Source organism: Myotis nattereri (genome assembly GCF_964212035.1).
Source record: "Myotis nattereri genome assembly, chromosome: 8".
NCBI lineage: Eukaryota > Metazoa > Chordata > Mammalia > Chiroptera > Vespertilionidae > Myotis > Myotis nattereri.
The window spans coordinates 75,264,592-75,283,590 of NC_138083.1; the positions used below are offsets into that span (position 1 = coordinate 75,264,592).

At 47.2% G+C, this 18,999-nt stretch overlaps 1 protein-coding gene across 1 annotated transcript in view; it reads left to right on the forward strand.

Moving 5' to 3' along the window:
• The window catches only part of MOCOS (molybdenum cofactor sulfurase), a gene marked incomplete at its 5' end in the record, with an annotated part of 40,946 nt that extends 22,477 nt beyond the window's left edge, over window positions 1-18,469 (forward strand). The window contains 7 exons of the mRNA XM_081098065.1: window positions 1,377-1,539; window positions 4,671-4,749; window positions 5,607-5,731; window positions 10,837-10,942; window positions 13,283-13,421; window positions 16,726-16,830; window positions 18,267-18,469. Coding sequence (XP_080954191.1) covers window positions 1,377-1,539; window positions 4,671-4,749; window positions 5,607-5,731; window positions 10,837-10,942; window positions 13,283-13,421; window positions 16,726-16,830; window positions 18,267-18,419 — 870 coding nt within the window. The 3' untranslated portion in view covers window positions 18,420-18,469. The remainder of the gene's footprint in view (window positions 1-1,376; window positions 1,540-4,670; window positions 4,750-5,606; window positions 5,732-10,836; window positions 10,943-13,282; window positions 13,422-16,725; window positions 16,831-18,266) is intronic.
• Between the last annotated feature and the right edge of the window lie 530 nt (window positions 18,470-18,999).

Below are 18,999 nucleotides of genomic sequence, written 5' to 3' on the forward strand. Positions count from 1 at the left end.
TGACAGGCTCTCTGGCTCTTGGTCAGACATACGGGGGTCAAGGCTGTTTGTCACCTGCTTTTCGGGGTGTCCCACAAAAGCCTGCCCTCCAGGCTGAGCCATAAACAAGCAAGTTCACCTCCACTTCAAATCGGAGGCAGGTGGGGACTCCATGTGCCCTTGCGCACAGGACTGTCTTCAGAGATGGGTCCTGCTCCGCGGGACAGCTACATGCACGCAGCACGGGCAGCAATTACTATTCCATTTTACAGATGAGGACACTGAGTCTCAGTAGGGTTTCGTACATTGCTCAAGGTTTTCCATCCCTCTGCTCCTTCAAAAACGACACACTGAACACCTGCTACCTGCCAGGCTGTGGGCCAGAGCCTGGTGGACAGTGATGAGCAAAATGGAAATGGTTCCTTCCCTGGTGGGGGGGCGGGGAGGGGCACTGTCTCAGAAGGGAAATAGACAGAGACCAAACACCACCAAGTGAATGGAATGACACTGCTGATGAAGGCCAAGACGGCGAAGGTGGGGATGCCAGAGAGAATCCGGGTGGGTAGTCCATTCAGGCGGCTAGAGCAAACCTGTCAACTGGGTGGCTAATGAACAACAGACATTATTCCTCACAGTCTGGAGGCTGGACAACCAACGTGAAGGCACAGGCAGATTTGGTGCCCGGTGAGCACCCACTTCCTGGTTCACAGACAGCTGCCTTCCTGCTGTGTCCTAACACGGGGGTGAGGGAACTCTCTGGGCCTCTTTGAAAAGGGCACTAATCCCATTCATGAGAGCTCCACCCTTGTGACCGAGTGACCTCCCAAAGGCTCCTCCTCCCAACAACTTCACATCAGGAGTTAGACTCTTAACATGAATTCTGGGGGGGACACAGACATTTAGTTCACTGCAGTGGGGTACTTAGATTATATTTGGAGGTGGCAGGAAAGGCTTCTTGAAGAGGGGACATTTAACCTGAGACCTGGGAGTCAGGCGTACAGAGAGAGGGGGAAGAGCATTCCAGGCAGGGGGAAGAGCATTCCATGCAGAGGGAACAGCATGTGAGGAGACCCTGAGGTGAGAAAGAGCCTGGTCCATTGGAGGAACCGAGAGAGTGGGGAGGGGGGGGTGAGGAGGGATTTGGGTGCGGTACCTCGCACATGCCTCACCTACTGAAGAAACGGGTTGAGATGGAGAAGGGTGGGTGTGTAGGGTGAGCGGAAGGTGTCTGGGTCCTTTGCGTTGTCCTCTGGTTTGACTTTCTTCCTCCCCATTCTTCCTTCAGGAGTATGTGCTGAATCCCTGAAGTCCAGCTGTATGGGCGCAGCCACCGCGCAATAATGTGAAGGTCATTGCCGAGGAGCCCTGGCCTACAACGTGCTTCCCTTTTTGTTTAGGTGACGCAGTGGCCTGTGGGACACCAAGGGCTGCTGTACGACCGGAGGTGGATGGTTGTGAACCACAACGGCGTTTGCCTGAGTCAGAAGCAGGAGCCGCGGCTGTGCCTGGTCCAGCCCCGCATTGACCTGCAGCAGAGGATCATGGTCGTTAGAGCCAAAGGTGGGAAAATGGGTTCCTTTTCACCATGCAGCTGTCAGAGTGGCCTTTAGACTCCCATGAAAGGAAGATAAGGCTTTTCCTCCACCAAATATTGAAATGATCCAAAAATGAAATGATGCCTAGAGGAGACAACAGAAAGCTTGTTCCTCTCGTGTTGTGGGAATTTTCTGGGGAAAGGTAAAGACCTGAGGGTCCAATCAGAAACTGAAGAGGCATAACTTCTGGAATCACGTGGTGTGCTTTTCACTTACATTCCTTTCCTATCCTTCAGTCATCATAATACAGAGTGGGTAAAAGTAGGCTTATGATTGTTTGTATGGAAAAAGACAGGCAAGATATGATTATTACAACAGCTTTATTAACTCAAAGGAATGTCACAGTGGCACCATGCACTTAGGTACAATCTCATAAATGCTCAATTGCCGGCCTTCATTCTTTGCACGTCCTTGCAGTCTTTGGAAATCAGTAAAGAAACCTGAATTTCAGTGACCTGCTTGGGTCAGCCCCACTGCCTCCTGAGGTGGTTGAAGTCAAACCTACTTTTGTCTCTACCCTCCTCCACCCTGCCCCCATATGCAAGGCATGCTTTCATTCTCTCTGCTGGCTTTTATTATAGACTAGTAACATACATAAAATTACAGACCAGCTCTGTCCAGTGGAACTTTCTGTGATGGTGGTATATTCATTCTCTATATTGTCCATTTGGTAGCCACCAGTCACACGTGGCTACTGAACACTTGAAATGGGGCCAGCCGGACAAGAGAACTGAATTCTAAATTTTATTTAATTTTGATTAATTTAAATTGCTGCATGTGGCTAGTGGTTACAGTGTTGAACAGCACATGTATTTTGCAATTATATATTTGTAATTATATTTTGATTGTAATGCCATATATTCAGTTCAGGAGAATTTATGTAATATAATATTGTCTTTTATATATAAACTAGAGGCCCGGTGCATGAAATTCATGCACAGGATGGGGGGGGTGCATGTCCTTCAGCCTGGCCTGCACCCTCTTGCAATCCCGGACCCCTCAGGGGATGTCCAACTGACAGTTTAGTCCTGATCCTGCAGAGAATGAATATTCTAACATTACAGAAAATTCCACTGGATAGAGCTGGTCTGTAACTTTATGTATGCTACTAGTCTATAATAAAAGCCAGCAGAGAGAATGAAAACATGCAGTGCATACGGGGGCGGGGTGGAGGAGGGTAGAGACAAAAGTAGGTTTGACTTCAACCACCTGCGGAATCGGGCCTAAACCGTCAGTTGGACATCCCTCTCGCAAGCCAGGACCAATGGCTCCTAATCGCTTGCCTGCCTGCCTGATCGCCCCTAACTGCTCACCTGCCCGCCTGATTGCCCCTAATCACCTCTGCCTTGGCCCCCACCGCCATGGCTTCACCCTGAAGGTCACCCAAAAGGACGTCTGGAAGGTTGTTCGGCTGTCCAGTCTAATTAGCATATTGTGCGTTTATTATTATAGATAGTATTTCTCTTCATTTAAGACTTCTTTACTTACTCCAAGAATTTAATAATATTTTCCAGAAAACTTCTGCACATTTTTGGATATGTAATAGTTTGAGTATTTTGAATATTATTTTTTCTATTAAATCGGTTATGAATGCCATATAGAAAAACTATTGATGTTTGTATATCAATGTTTTACCCAGATTATTTTCTGAATTCCTGTTAGTTTTCTTAGTTGATCTGAAGATTTTGTCACATGTTCTATGTAAATTGGCATATTGTCTTCTAAAATGATAGTTTCATGCCTTCCTTTCTAATTATTATTTCTCTTTTAAAAAAATATATTTTTATTGATTTCAGAGAGGGAGGGGGGGAGATAGAGAGAGAGAAATATCAATGATAAGAGAGAATCATTGATTGGCTGGGTCCTGCACTCCCCACACTGGGGATAGAGCCCACAACCTGGGCATGTGGCCTGACCGGGAATTGAACCATGACCTCCTGGTTCATAGATCAATGCTCAACCACTGAGCCACTGCCGGTAGGCTCTTTTTTTTTTTTTTTTAAATCTTACTTCTTGGCCAGGCCTTCTTGTATAATGTTGTAACAGTGATGGAAGATATCCTTCTTTATTACTGATTTGAATAGAATAGTTCTAAGGTCTCAAAAATAAAAATGATGCTCACTAATTTGATTTACCGGGTTAAGTAGTTCTTTTCTTATTTAGCCAAAAGTTTTGTCATGAATAATAGTCATTTCTTATTGAATGCTTTTTCTGCATCTCTTGGTTTTATTTTTCTCCTATATTCTAGGAGTGTGATGTCTTACATTAGCAGACTGTCCAGTACTAAGGTATTCTTGCATTCTTGGGGGAGAGAAAACACTACTTGGCAATGATTTGTTGATACATTTGGATTGCTGATTTTTTAAAGTATTTTTATACCTATTTTTATTAGTGAGATTTGATATATTACCTTCTTTTATTGTATTTTTCTTGTTCAAGTTCAGGTACCCAGGATAATAATACACAGAAAGATTTGAGTGGAATATTTTACTTTCTACTCTCTGAGTAGTGTATACATCAGTGTTAATTAATATTATTCTTTAACCTGTTACATACAGGTGTTATATACTCCTTTATATGTATGATGTATCTATAACAATTAAAAAATAGCTTCTCAACCCCTTTGACATAACAGACTCTTTGAAATAATGATGATTGGTGCAGGATTCTAATTTGATGCTGACTCCTAGGGGCTACCAAGAGTTGACACTCTATGCTGATATCTTTGTAGAATGAGCCTTCATGCCTGCCTGTCTATTTCTAAAGAATTTTAGGTAGCTTAGAGAACAATGACCTTGGGATGTGGAGTCATCCAGAGGTAGAGAAAACTTTCAAAGGAATTTACAGTGTTCCTGGGACTCTGGATGTGGCCGCCCACTGCAGGATCCCCTGCTAAATTCGCTCAATGCACAGCTGTTGGACACTCATCATGCTGAAGAGAATCTGTTAGAAGATTTCCAACACCCAGACACTTATTTGATTCAACCAGTTTCCAGGGTCATTAAGATTCTTGTAAATTTCATAATATTGGACTTTAACTAACATAGTTGTTCTTTTTGCTTGGTAATAAATTTGTCTCTAACCTTTGCTCATCAGGAATGGAGCCTATAGAGGTGCCTCTTGAGGAAAACGGTGAATGGGTTCAGATTTGCCAAAGCAAGGTCTGTGCGGACAGGTGAGACTGCAGCAGGGAAATCTCAGGTCCACCTGAGGGGACGAGTCCTCTGCTGAGTCCTCCATCCCACCCACTGCCGCTGCTGCTCCCCAGGGCGCACTCCACTCACCCCCCTGGCTCCCTCTCAGGGCTTTGCACTCCTGTTTCCTCTGCTTGGAATGCTCTTCCCCTGTTTATATCTCCAGGGCTCTCTCCCTCACCTCCATCAGTCTCACTGCCACCTGCTCTCTGCAGAAAAGCCCCTTTCTCAGAGGGGCACTGGCCTCCCACAGAACCAGCCTCCCTCGCTGCTGCCGGGCTGCATTCTCCTCCTTAGCACTGACTGTTACCCAACCTTTATCTCTAGTCCCTCCTGCTAACGTGCCCACTGGGGAGAGCGGGGCTCAGCCTGTGCTGCTTCCTGCAGAGCCTGGAACAGGCTGTGGGGGAGGCATGTGAGTGAGGAACCGAGGAACCGTTCAGGGGAGGAATGGGGGGCCTTGGTGGGGTGGCTGCTGTAGAGTGGTGAGGGTAGCAAAAGGCCCATCTCTGGGTGTGAGGGCTTCTTAGCGCAAGATAATGCTCTGGAAAGTCCCAGATTCCAAGGTTGTTTTCTCAGTGGCTATAATGTAAAGAAGGTGTTTCAAGAGGAACGTCTAAACGCTTTTATCTGATCTTAAAGCTTTGCACAAACCCGGGTCTCCGGTCTTGCTGTGCCTTGGGAATCTCCCCGCAGCTTCCTAAGCACGCCTGCCACTCTAGGCTTCCTTTTGGCCGGGGCTCAATGATTATTACAAAATGTTATATTACTCTTTGCCATTTAGACTGTTATGAAATAATATGATACAACATTCACCATTCTTTTTTTTTTTGGTCAGGGTAAATACTCATTATTGTGGAGAAAAAATTTCAAGCTGGTTGTCAAGGTTTCTGGGCCGTCCATGTCATTTGATCAAACAAAGCTCGGACTTTCAGAGAAACGCGAAGACGAGCCATGGCAAAGGTATATGGCATTTGGGATTGTCCTCAGGGCGCAGGAACTCGGGCTTGCCTTTGCATGCATCCATGGTCAGCCCGTGACGCGGAGTCACAGGGCAGCTTGCTCACATACAGAAAGTGGGGCGGCCCACCTTCGGCAGAAAGGTCCCCGAGCCCCAAGTCAGCAGGACCCAGGTGTGGCCTCTTGAGAACCCTGAGAGGCCGGGGTGGGCTCCCAGGCCACCGCGTCGCCTCTGCTCAGCCCTCTGCCTCAGCCACGCGCGTATTGCGTATCGAGAAGCACACTTCCGTTGTTAGATAATAACATTGGTAGCTTGCAAGGTCCTAAGGAGACCTGGGTTTCTAGTCTTGGCTCCGTCTCCAAATGGCGGGAGGCCTTGGCTAATCCTTGGTGCCTCAACTTCTGTTGACCTCAGCTACTTAGTCTTGAACACGTTTGACGGTTTTCCTGCCGAAAGCTGCTGTTAGGGGGAAGTGAGATAGCAGAGAGCAAAGTACTTTTCGCGTTAACAGTACCATAGAGGAGGAACGGACCATTTTCAGGCGTCTGTTTAATTCTGTCTTCTCGGGGAGCCTTGCCTGACTTCTCTCCAAAGCCCTCGCCTGAACTTCCCCAGCTCCCTTCGCTGTTTTATTTTTCTCTGTGGCACTGTTCACCTCCTCTAGGCCAGGCATTTGACTGCTATGCTGTGCATGTCCGGCCTTCCCTCTACTAGACCATAAGTGCTGTGAGGGCGGGGACTTTTGTCTGCTTTGTTCAGTGTTGCATCCCCCATGCTTAGAACAGCACCTGGCAAATAGTAATTGCTCAGTAAATACTAGATGAAGGAAGACATGGGTCATTGCTGCATTTCTGGTTTGTGCAGGGATGACCTGCCCTAGTGATTAGCTCTCAGAGAGACTGGCTTGTAAGCCCAAATAGCATTTTGATCATATGGGGACCAGGACTGGGGTCTTGGGACCTGCACAGGTGAACCTATAAATCCCTGAAAATGAATCATGGAGAGAAGAACCAAAGGATGTAATCTACTTAGACCTTTACAAGTTCTGACAATTTTTCATGTCATGAGCTATTCAAGAATTTGAGTTGCTATGTGATGGAGAAGGGGAATAGACTTACGCTCATTTTTCGAGGAGGTGAGCTGGTGGTGCCTGGGCCTGGATTAGCTCAGAGTCATTATTAAATGGGAGAGAAATGGGCATTTTCATGAGTAGAGACACACAGGAGTGGGATTCGTCAGGACCTATGCTCCCCTTATACATGATCTTATTTAATACATTCCAGTTATTCATAACGCTTCCTGTTTACCTGGGGCCTAGCCGGGTCCTCAGGAGGCTGGCTGAGATTATTAAGCAATGGTTGTGGGCCTTCAGTTTAGAGGCACCGATTCACCAGCAGACGGCGACAATACAGTAAAGGTCTGTGACTCACCTGCAGTGAGTCATGGAGGGCTTCAGGGAAGAGCTGAGTTTGGAGCCACATCTTAGCAGGAGAGTAGGCGTTTTCCAGGCAGAGAGAGGCAGGAAGGTTACCTGGGAGCAGCATGGCAGGGCGTGGCATTTCGTGGGCTCAGAGAAGGGTTCAGGAAGGTTGGATGTGGCTCAGGGATAAATGGGGCAGAGCTGGGCTGAAGGGATGAATGTGCATCTTAGGAGTCAGGAAGCACTAGCTTGTGGTTGGGGGAACTCACTGAAGAATTCTATGTTCTGGGGTTTCGTGATGTTGTGTGTATTAGAAGGACACTCCTGGCAAGGTATGGGGAGCGGCATCCGAGAGGGAGAGGAGGGAAGGGGATAGGTAGGAGATGGCTATGACTGTCCCAGTGGAACATGGGGCCTGGCTGAGGCAAAGGTGGACACAGGGAGAACTGTCTCCTGCACTGGACAGGACCAGGGAGTGCCAGCTTGTGACTATTTCCACTTCAAGGATGCCACTTATGGAGGCGAAATCTCTGATGGTCCAGGCCTCAGGTCTTCAAACATATTTGCATTGGTACACCTTAGAAGAATTGTTTTAAAGCTACATTACCTCCTACATTTTTACATTGTCATCTAAATGTTAAAAACAAGTTAAAAGAAGAACCCAAGCTGGCTGCAGAATAGGTGGAAGGTACACTCACCTCCTCCCAGGACCAAACTGGAATTACAACTAAATTATAAAACAATCACCCTGGATAACCAACTGAAGACTAGCTGAACAGAAGTCTTATAACCAAGGATTTACAGAAGCAGCCACAAGGAGACTGGTAGGAAGGGCGGAGACATAAGGGCTGGCCCTGTGAGCACCAGGGCTGGTGGCTGAGATTCCGGAGGGATGTCTCAGCTGCAGAGGTTCCCCTGAGAAGCCTGGGGTCTCAACCACATGTCGGACTCCTTAGCCCAGAGCCCCAGCGCCAGGAAGAGGCACCATGTGACATCTGGCTGTGAACAGCAGCTGGGATTCTGTCCTCTAAGGAAAGACAGAAGTCTGCTAGAGACACAGGTGCCCTCTTAAAGAGCCAGCACTCAAAATCTTGGTCGCAGCCACTCACCCTGGGCTCTGGCAGAGGGAGTGCAGAGCAGACTAGAGTCCTGTGAGGGGAGACTGGTGTTTGTGGCTCTGGGGAGAGAGCTGAAGGGATAGCCACCAGGATCCCTGTGCCGAGTCCCGCTCCCACACCACAGATGTCATCTTTCTTGGGTTGAGCACTCCCCTCCTTGGAGTCAGCCTGGGGGAAAGCAGCAGCCCCACCTTCTGGACTTCCTGTTCCCCCACCCTGCTGGGCTCTCACCGGGCTGAGGAGTCAGCTGCCTGGGCCAGGGTGTAGAGGTCTAGGCGATTTCTAGCAAATTATAAATGTGGCCATTTAAATGAAAACTCATAGATTATCCTTTTAAACATTAGCGAGTGGAATCTCAATACCATAGTGATTTGATTCCATGAATATTCACTACACACACACACACACACACCCACACCCACACACAAACTGTCTTTTAATGGTCAGAAATTTTATATCTTTCATTTTTCTTCTTCAACTCATATTTCCATTCTACTTCTTTAATGGGGTTTTATCTCAGTGTTACATATTTTATGCTTGAAAATCTTTCCTTGATCACCCTATCATATTTATCTAAAACCAAGATCCTATATAAATTGGAATGTATAAACATTTGTAGAGTTTACTGTGATCATAAGAGTCCAAGTGTTAGGAAATTTCTTACAGGTTGACTTATCACAATTTTTAATAGTATACAGTTGATCAAAGCAACAACTACATATTATAAATTTCAAAAGACAGTGAAAACACTGTTGAAAACAAATCTCTTAATGAGATGGCTGGGCTCCCTGCCATTAATTCCCATATTAATGAGTATCTGCCACCTATGACCAGCATAGCTGGTGCTCAGCCTTGGTTCTCTTCTGCAAAGCCTTATCTGAGTGAATAAAGAGCTGGGGATGAAAGGCGGTTGGTTGACCCGCTGTCACTGAAACCTTTTCCTGAGACACAGGGATCTCACATTAAGATGACTTTAGTCATGTCACTTGACAACTTAATCAGGTGTGACAGCTTTGTGAAGAGCAAAGAATGGGAGCCCATCTGACCTACAGGCGGATCATTCACCCAGGCTTTAGAGAAGTTCCTTATCTTAGCACAGGCCCCAGGGATTTGAATGGGCTTTTGTTTTCCGCCTTGGAGACTGTCAGCCCCCAGGGGAGGGTGCCCAGGAGAGGTGAGCCTTCCCTCTGTGAAGGGGGAGAAAGGCCTTTTGTGGAGGGGCTGGCGTGCGCCCCCTTCTCTGACAGCCTTTGTAGCAAAGAGGGCATTTGGGAGTGGAGGTTCTGGAAGGTGATTCTGTAGAAGGATCCTTTCTCGTGTATTCTGGGGTCCTCAGACACTGTTTGCAGGGACCTCACTAGGCTTTGGCCCAGCCAACCCTTTCCATCCACATCTTGATTAAAGACAGCGATGGCGTGCCCCACATGGGAGGTGGGAGCTGGGCCATAGGCTCCAGCAGTGCTGGGCACATTTCATAGTTTCTTTCACTCTTTTATTTTCCCTTTCAGTAGTTTTAAACTTGTATTATTTATTTCTGAAGTCAATTATTTCACACTTTCCCAAGGGCGAAAACCAGCTTTCCCCTAATTCAGGAGAGCTTCTTGGGCCCGTGGACTCATTGAGGCCCTGCTCCACCTGCTGCCCATCCCTCCTCCTCTGAATGTCGCCTCCAAGCCTGTGCTGGCAGTTTCACTGCAGCATTTTATTATTATTACTTTTCAGATAAGCAGTGGAGTATTCTACGAGCTCATTTTTTTTTTTTTTTGAGAGGTTTGAGACAATTTAAGACAGGTTGTCCTATTTCAAGGGCACCACTTTTTCACTTGTAGAGATAGTCTCTATTTTTAAAACATGACGGTCAATGGAGCATGATTCATTTGCAGTCCAAAAAAGCAGCTCTTCTTTTATTTTACTTTAAAACATTTAAAATTTAATTTCATTAAAATTATTTTATTGAGGTATAATTGACATATAACATATTAGTTTCAGGTTTACAACATAATGGATTCAATATCTCCATATATTGTGAAGTTATCACCACAATAAACCTAGTTAACATCCATCACCACAACCAGTTACAAAATGTTTTTTCTTGTAATGAGAATTTTAAAGATTTACTCTTCTAGCAACTTCAAATATGCAATACAGTATTATTAACGGTAGTCACCATGCTATACATTACATCCCAGGATTTATTTTATAACTGAATGTTTGTCTCTTTTGACCCCCCTCACCCCCTCACAAATTTTGCTTACCTCCACCCTTTGCCTCGGGCAACCACCCATTTGTTTTCTGTATCTGGGAGATGGTTTTAGCTTTTGTTCTTAAGATTCCACATATAAGTGAGATCATATGGTATTTGTTTTTCTCAGCCTGACTTATTTCACTTAACATGATGCCCTCTAGGTCTACCCATGCATCACAAATGGCAAGATTTCCTTCTTTTTATGGCTGAATCATATTCCACTGTATATACATGTACCACATCTTCTTTACCCAGCCGTCTACCTGTGAGCTCTTGGGTTGTTTCCAGGTCTCTTCTTTTAAATACCCACTCCATCCCCTCCAGGGCAGTCTGCTGGAACACCAGCCGCTCTTTCTCTGGTCAATGAGGCCCAGTATCTGCTGGTAAACAGATCCAGTGTTCTGGAACTTCAGCAGCAGTTAAGCGCCAGGTAAGAAAGACCCTTTTACTATTTGCTATTTACCTCGGGAATAACATAGAGGTGTAACCACTTACCCTGCATGCAGCCTGGCACCTACCTGGGGAGAGAGTTCCTGGAGTCCTGGAGTCCAGACTCTTCATGAGACCAGAGAAATCACAAGGCCCTTTAGGGAAGTCCCCATGAATCTTTCTGAGGGTTCGCTTTTGTCTTCCGATGTCCTTCTTGATGCCCTCAGGATGCTTAGCAGAGAACCCCAATTCTCATTTTTTAGTCATTCCATTTCTTAACATTTGCTATAATGGAATTTCTACCAACTTGCTCTAATTTCATTGCCCACCCTCCCACTGTCTTCTGTCCCCGAAGAGCCTTGCTCTACTTCCGCAGTCCTCGTGAGGGAAAAGAAGAGTGGTTAGAGAGCGTTCACAGTTGTGATTGTAGATGTGACTTTTGGTACCACCAGACAGATCCGGCACCCCTGCCTGTCCACTCCCGCCAGTGCTCTCTCTCCCAGGGGTCCTGGCAGTAGTGAGAGGTCAGCAACTCTACAAGGGGTCTTGGTAGGTCCAACCCCCCTCGTTGTTTAGAGGAAATTGCTGTCCAAGGTCATCAGGCCATTAGGGGGGAAATCACTGTTATGAGACAGCTGGACTGCTCATTCCTAGTCCCCAGGACTGAGAGAGGTTCGCACACGCCTGTCAGCACCTGAGCCGGGGCTCCTGTGCCTCTCACGTGCCACATGCCCCTGTGCATCTGTGTGCACACTGTGTGCAGAAATACACAAGTACAGCGTAATAAATGTGACAAAGCTTGCCTGTTTGAAGCATAGTCATTGGCAAAATCATACAACGCTGTTCCCTTGCCATGGCCTACCTCACCCTCATGGGAGCAGAAGTGTGACACGGCTGGTACTTGGTGCTCACTGAGTTTTAGCTGCACTGAGTGACGCTCCTCTCCAGGTACCCAGAGCGCTGGAGGAAGCAGGTCTGCGGTTTCCCGGGGCTCTTGGTATAGAAAGATAGGAGGTGAGACAGGCTTGCTGCAACCCTGGTTCCTACCAGGAGGGAACCACGTTTCCAACCAGTTGGTTTCGTGTACGGGGATGGGTGGGACAGGTGAGCAAAGGTAAGAGAAATAGTCCCAGGGCTAATACCTGGGACGGTCCCTGGGGCCCTGGTTGGTGTATCTCTGCTCTAGTTTCAGATTTGCTGGCTGCTGCCATGTACATGTTGACAGGACAGTTTTTGGACATAACACTTTCCCTTTTATAAAGCACAGAAGGAAGGTTTATAACCAGGAGGGCAAATCCATAACCAAAGGGTTTTAGGATTGGCAAGGGCTAACTCTCTCATTTTGGATGAGAAAACTGTGGTTCTCACAGGTCATGGGAGTTGTTCGGTTAGAGGCAAAGCTAGACTTAGCCATCCTGCTCCCGACATTCCGCCCTCCACTCACTGTTGGAAGGGGACTGAGACGCAGCTGTGGACCCCTTCCTGCCCCAGAGCCGTTCAATCCTGTCTCCAGGGAAAACTCCCGTCAGACGAAAGGATTTCTCCCAACTTAATTTAAAAAATACTTTTGTTGAGTCCAACAAAGTGCAAAATCCTAAGTCCACAGCTCAGTGAACTTCCCTGATGGACCTTCCATATAACCGCCCCAGGTCAAGTAGAGAACATGTCTAGTACCTCAGAAAGCGCCCTCTACCCCTTAGCCAACCCCGCTGAAGGTCAACAGTGTCGACTTCCAGCATAGGTAGTGCTTTCTCCCTGGTGTGTGTGTGTGTGTGTGCGTGTGTGTGTGTGTACGCGTGCAGGGAGGTGCAGAGAGCCATTTTACAGGACCTCCTGGCAGTAAACTAAACCTTTACACAAGAATTAGAAAAATAGCATATGCTAGTTAAATTGCAAACAGAATGGAAGTTAGGAAATAAATATCAACCACATTGCTTTACGACGTTTTAATATTCCCCAAGAGTGTGATGTCTTGGTAAGTAAGCTGGACACTCTTTCAATGTATCCTGACTCACCTTGTGGAACTGGCGTCTTCTCAGTTCATTTACTCAACCTCTGTTCACCTGGTTTCCAACATCCTCCACGTCTTACACCAAGATCTACTCACCCTTTGCTCCACATCTTGTGGGCCTCTGCCCAACAGTCATATCCCGAGGGAGACCGCTGAGATCTAACATGTCGGTACCGCTTGGCCTCACGGTAAAAGTGTGTCCTGGTCATGCAGGCCTCTGGCCAGAGCACATTCGATGAGTCAGGTTTTAGTGGTGGAAACACTGAATTGTTACAGCGGCGTAATTATCCACACTCCCTTCCCTTACCCTTTTGGGCCTGTCTTCAACAGCAATGAGAGTGGAAGGGAGGAATTATTCCCAATGACAGAGCTCATCTCACGTTTCCGTGCCAATATTATTACCAGTGGAGCAAGTGCTTTTGAAGAAGAGAAATGGGAGGAGATTTCAGTCGGTTCCTTGCATTTCCAGGTGAGTTCTGGGAAGTTCGGTCATCCTTCCTGAAGGGCTGCGAATGGAGACCAAATCCGAGGCCAGGATGGTGGCAGGTGGGAACCCCTCAGCAGGCAGGTGTGTGGCATCTGCGTTCTGCGCCGCTCCTTGGAACGACCCATGTCAGATTCTTGTTCCAGCATCTAGAAGGGTTCAGCAATCTGGAGAAAGGCTGTGTGTGTAACTTCAAGAATCCAGAGACGAGGCATAATTTTAAAAGGCATTTGGGGGTCAGCGGAGCTTAGCTAAAAGGAACTAAGATCTCCTCGTCTCAGGACCCCATGCTTTTTATTAACACAAATTGTGCTGAGGGCAGGTGGAGATATACACTTCCAAGGGTCAGGGTTTAGTATACAAAATCCATTTGGGGGAATTAGCCTACGGCTGTTCAGGTGTTTGGCCAGTAGGAGGCAATAACATGTAGATTGAGATGCCCTGAGCTGTCTGGCAGCAAGCAATCATCCCTTTTCAGATTTGGGGAAATGCCTTCAGCCATTCCCAACAGGTGACAACATATGTGACTCAGCCCTTATTGAGTCCCCAAGTTCTATCAACCTTTTGATGAAACTCTTGAAATTATGACATGCTAGAATTGGCTTCCAGCAACCCACCCTTACTTCCCACCAGGGTGAGAGAATGTGCCCCCTGCAGGTGATGGAGGGCTCAGTGCAGCTCCTCCGCCGCCCCCCCCCCCCGCACCCCCCTCCCCCTGCATTATGTCTAGGCTTAAATTCTGTTTTCTTGGAATACTGTGTCTCTGAGAAGTTCGTCCTGCTGAACTCCGTGGGCTTTTTGGCCGTCTGAAGCTCGTGGAGGAGGACCTCAATGGCTAGTGGTCCATCAGTGCAGTGGCTGCTGCGCCTTCTCCCCACGCTCCAGCTTCTTGCCTTGCTGGGAGGAGCTTGCAGTCCGAGGCACAGCTACCAGGACGCCCCCTCTCCCTAGGCTTTGGGAGCATAAGGCACCCCCTCCGACCGTCCCTCAGACCGGAGCCATTCTCTCCTAACTCGTCAGCCCCTCCAAGCTCGTCAGCCCACCCCTCTGCCTGTGGTACCCACCTTCTCTCCATTCCCTACACAAGCCGAGCTTCCTGCCTCAGGGCCTTTGCCCATGCTGTCCCTCTGCCTGGCACATTCTTTCAGCAGCTACTGCAGGGTCTCAGCTCAGATGTTCCCTCCTGGAAAGGGTGTTCCTGACCACCACATGGCAAGCTCTGCACAGCGCCGGCTTATTCCTTCAGAGCATACAAGGCTGGGACCAAGTCTGCTTTGTTCCCTACCACACCTCTAGGGCCTAGAACAGCCCTGGCCCGAGTCAGTGCTCAATAATTGTCGAGGTAATGAATGGACAAGAAAGGTCAGGAATAGCTAGGGGCAGGGGGATGGGTCATCTGCACTGCGTGTGCCGGTTCTTCAGCGCGGCCCGAGATCACGTTAATAATAGCAGTGCCAGTAGCCAGTTGTATAACGTATCTCGGGGCTTCTCATGTTATCATAATGACAGTTTCCACGTCTGAGCACGACTGAGTGCCAGGCCTGTGCTCGGCTTCTTGGAAATAGTATCTGGACTCCTTATCAAATCCAGCCAAGGAGCCGGTGGGAAATGAGGCCTGGCGAGGTCACGGTCTGCCGAGCGTCCCAAGGTAAATACCGGGCAGAGCTCCCTCATGGCGCGCCCGCTGCTTGTGAGGCCCGGAATCTTGACTTTGGTACCGCAGTGAGGTGTGTGTCCTCTGGCTTAATGCCCGGCAGCCAGAATAGGAGTGACAGGTAGAGGCCAAGGCGCATCCCCATTTGGCTGAGTGTGTCTGATTTCAGTGCTCACCTTGTGCTTGCCCACGTGGGAGCAGAGGAGAAAGTGGTTATGAGATAATCAAGTGCCTTCGTACCTTTCCTTTTCTTTTCTATTGATTTCAGAGAGAGGAAGTGAGGGGGGGGGGGGGAGAGAGAGAGAGAGAGAGAGAGAGAGAGAGAGAGAGAGAGAGAGAGAAACATCAATGAGAGAGAAATAGCAATTGGCTGCCTTCTGCACGCCCCTGACTGGGGATCAAGCCCGCAGCCCAGGCATGTGCCCTGACTGGGAATCAAACCAGCAACCTCCTGGTACATGGGATGATGTTCAACCAACTGAATCATACCGGCCAGGCATCCTTTGTACCTTTTCTGTGTGCAATGAAAGAGCATCTTGTCACTAACCTGCATTCTTTCTTTTTTTAATGCTAACATTTATGGGGGATTTTTCTTTCTATAAAAGCAATTCATGCTCATGGTGGACCATCCAGAATAGAAGTATGGCCCCTGTTAAGAAGCTGTGTACTGTGTTTTATGTAGTGTGTGTGTGTGTGTGTGTGTACATATGTACATATCTAAGTATACACAGATACAAGAATACACATGTAATTTTGTGTCCTGCTTATTTCAGTTGTAAAAATAAGCATTTCCCATTTTATTTAAAGCCCTTTATAGGTTAATTTTAAAAACCATATGAGCCCAGCTGGTGTGGCTCAGTGGATTGACATTGTCCCAGGCACCAAGAGGTCACTAATTCGATTCCTGGTCAGGCCTGGGTTGTGGGCTCGATCCCCAGTAGGTAGTGTGCAGGAGGCAGCTGATCTATGTTTCTAACTCTCCCTCTGCTTTCCTCTTTCTCTAAAAAAAAAATCAATAACAACATATTTAAAACACACACATACACCAAAAAGCCCTGCATGATGTATGTCATATTTGTAGTGTGGTTGGCTGAACCATTCTTCTCTACTGCCACATTTCCCCTAGTATAAATAATGTGAGAAATATCCTTGTACATGAATCTGTGCTTGTACTTCTGATTCCTTCCTTGTGTTGAATTCCTGGTAGTCAGGGACATGGACACACTCAGGTTCTTTCTGATGACTTCCTCACAGAGACTCAGGGCCGGGTCCGTGGCTGTTAATCTTCCCCCGGTTAGTCCTCCCATCAGTTAGTTCTTTTCTCCCTGAGGGGTCGCCAACATTCCCGGGTAACCACCTGAGATTCGCAACCACTCTGGTTTCTCTGCAAAGCCCCGAAGCAGCAACCCCTCGGCTGAGAAACAAATACGGATGACTCCCCAGTGGCACTGCGAAGGGGTGACACTTTCTGGCTCCTTACAGTTAGGAGTATCGAGCATCTCTCTGTGAGTCTGACATTGGCAGGGGGGGTGGCCTTTTACAACCCAAATCCTCTGGATCCAGAGTCATCCCTGCAGAGTCGGGGGGTCTGGTCACTTTCATGGCAACGCTGTCTTTTCTGTCCTCACCTCCCAGGTTTTGGGTCCTTGTCACAGATGCCAGATGATTTGCATTGACCAGCAAACTGGGCAACGAAACCAAGATGTTTTCCAAAAGCTTTCAGAGAGTCGAGAGAGAAAGGTGAGCATGACTGCAAAGGACGGTATCCCATTTCAAAATCCGGGTGTGTTACCTCCCCAGAGTTACATCCCTCATAGTGCCGAGTAATTTTTAGAAGCAGGAAACATTCAAAGGCTGTTGGGATACCATTAAGGTTCTGACTTCATCTGTGGCACCATCTTATCTTTCCTTTCTGCCTGTCTCTTCACTTGTATGGGGCTCTTATTATGTGTATTTTTAATGCCCTCAAATCATGTTGAAGATATATGGAGTACAAGTGAAAGTGAGTAAGTGGAGTAATTCTATTTTTGGATTATTCTTTTCTTCACTGCAGAGTTCTTATGAAGAGTAAAATGCCTTATGGAGTACAGAGTAGCTGCATAGAAACAGTAATAAATTTCACTGTACTAAGCTTGTAAGTCATCTTCTTGAGGGTGAAGATGCCTGGGCGCTGTTGTCGTGGGGTCCAGATGATAAAAGCTAACCTTACTTATTTCCACTGTTTATTAGAACCGTTTGTTTGCAAAGAATTCCAGGAAGTCAAGTCAGCAGTTAGGCTGCGCAGAGCAATTCTTGAAAATTAACTGAAATAATGCAAATGTTTAATCTCCCTCCAGTAACACATTGGCAGGTTAAATTAGGGTAAAATGTTCTGCATGGCTTCCTGTGTTTCTCCAAGACCAGGGTTTTGTGTCACAGTATTTGATTGACACGATCTCCCTACAGATATGGGGTAGATATGGTCTTCAGAGATGTTGCGCTTGAGCATTATACCAACACATCTGTCTGCTCAGCAGAGGCTGCTGTACCAACGAGGGGCATAGGGACCTTGAGCCTGCCCCGTGCTGCCAGGAGATGGGTGGGCACAAACACTGTGATGTATCAAAGCATCTTAGAATTCTCATGCGCACAAATCTTTTATTTTTTAAAAAATTTGGAATATTTTTAGATTTACAGAAAAATTACAAAGCTAGCACAGAGAGTTCCTGTGTACTCTTTGCCCACATGTGCACAAACCTTAAGGGATTAATTTGGGGCCTGGAACATGGGGAGCAGGTGGCCAACTGATGTTATCACAGAAATGAACAGGTCTGGGAGCACGTCACCTACGCCAAAGGGTTCTTACTGGCTCACCGGCGGTGATGGCAAACCTCGATCAGACTGCATTTTGGACCCTCCTTCTTTATTCTGGAGAAGCTGGAGAATTTACCTGGCATCACATGTTCTCATGGAAAGTGCAGGGTAGACAGGAAGGAGGAAAAGAATGGGTCCAGCCATGAAGAACATGGGGTGACGGGAAAGGACACCTTAGAATGAGGGTCTTTGGAGTCTGCAATGAGGATCCCCCTTGTTTCCCAGGACATATCATTAAATATGTGACTTCATTTCAGTTGAACATTATTTACAAAATGTTTTCAGCCGCTAAAGTAAAATAGTTGTTGCTGCTTTGTCCACAGGTAAACTTCGGAGTGTACCTGATGCATATGTCTTTGGATATTTCTTCTCCATGTTTCCTGTCCGTAGGATCTCAGGTGCTCCCTGTGTTGAAAGAAAATGTAGAATGCCACGATTTACCTGCTTCTGAGAAACATCAGAATGTTGTCTCCTAAGATTCTTTTTTTTCCAGCTTAAATTAAAATTTCTCTTTTCCAACTATCTCCACTTTTACTAAGATCATCATGTGGCTCAGTAGGAAGGACTTGGTCTTTTGAATGAGGAGAGTGCTTTTCCTCTTGGAGGTGGATAGCCCTCTCTCTCGCTTCCCCCTTCCTCTCACTCCTCACTCTCCACCATGCACTGGCCCTGCTCAGGAGGGCAGTTTCGAGGCCCCTGTGCTCTCCACAGGGCAAATTCGGCAGGAATGCCACACCCACACCCATGTATTGGAAGTATGAGTTTTAATGAGATGAGCTTCATTCATGAGATGCTCACTGGGAATATTTCACCTCCTTCGTTTTGCCCTTTCCCACACTGTTACTTTGTCTTTAAAAAGAACCTTTAGGTGCTCTTCAGCCCCCTGTATGGAGGAAGTAGTCTAATTTTGAGGGAGTGAGAATGTGCCCCCCTCCCTTCCATGTGCATGGAGGCGGTGGGTCTATGCTCAGGGCTCCTGAGTGTGACTTGTAGCCCTGTTCCTTAGCAGGGGTTCGGCCAGGATATCCATGTATTGAGCAAAGGCACAGGCCATTG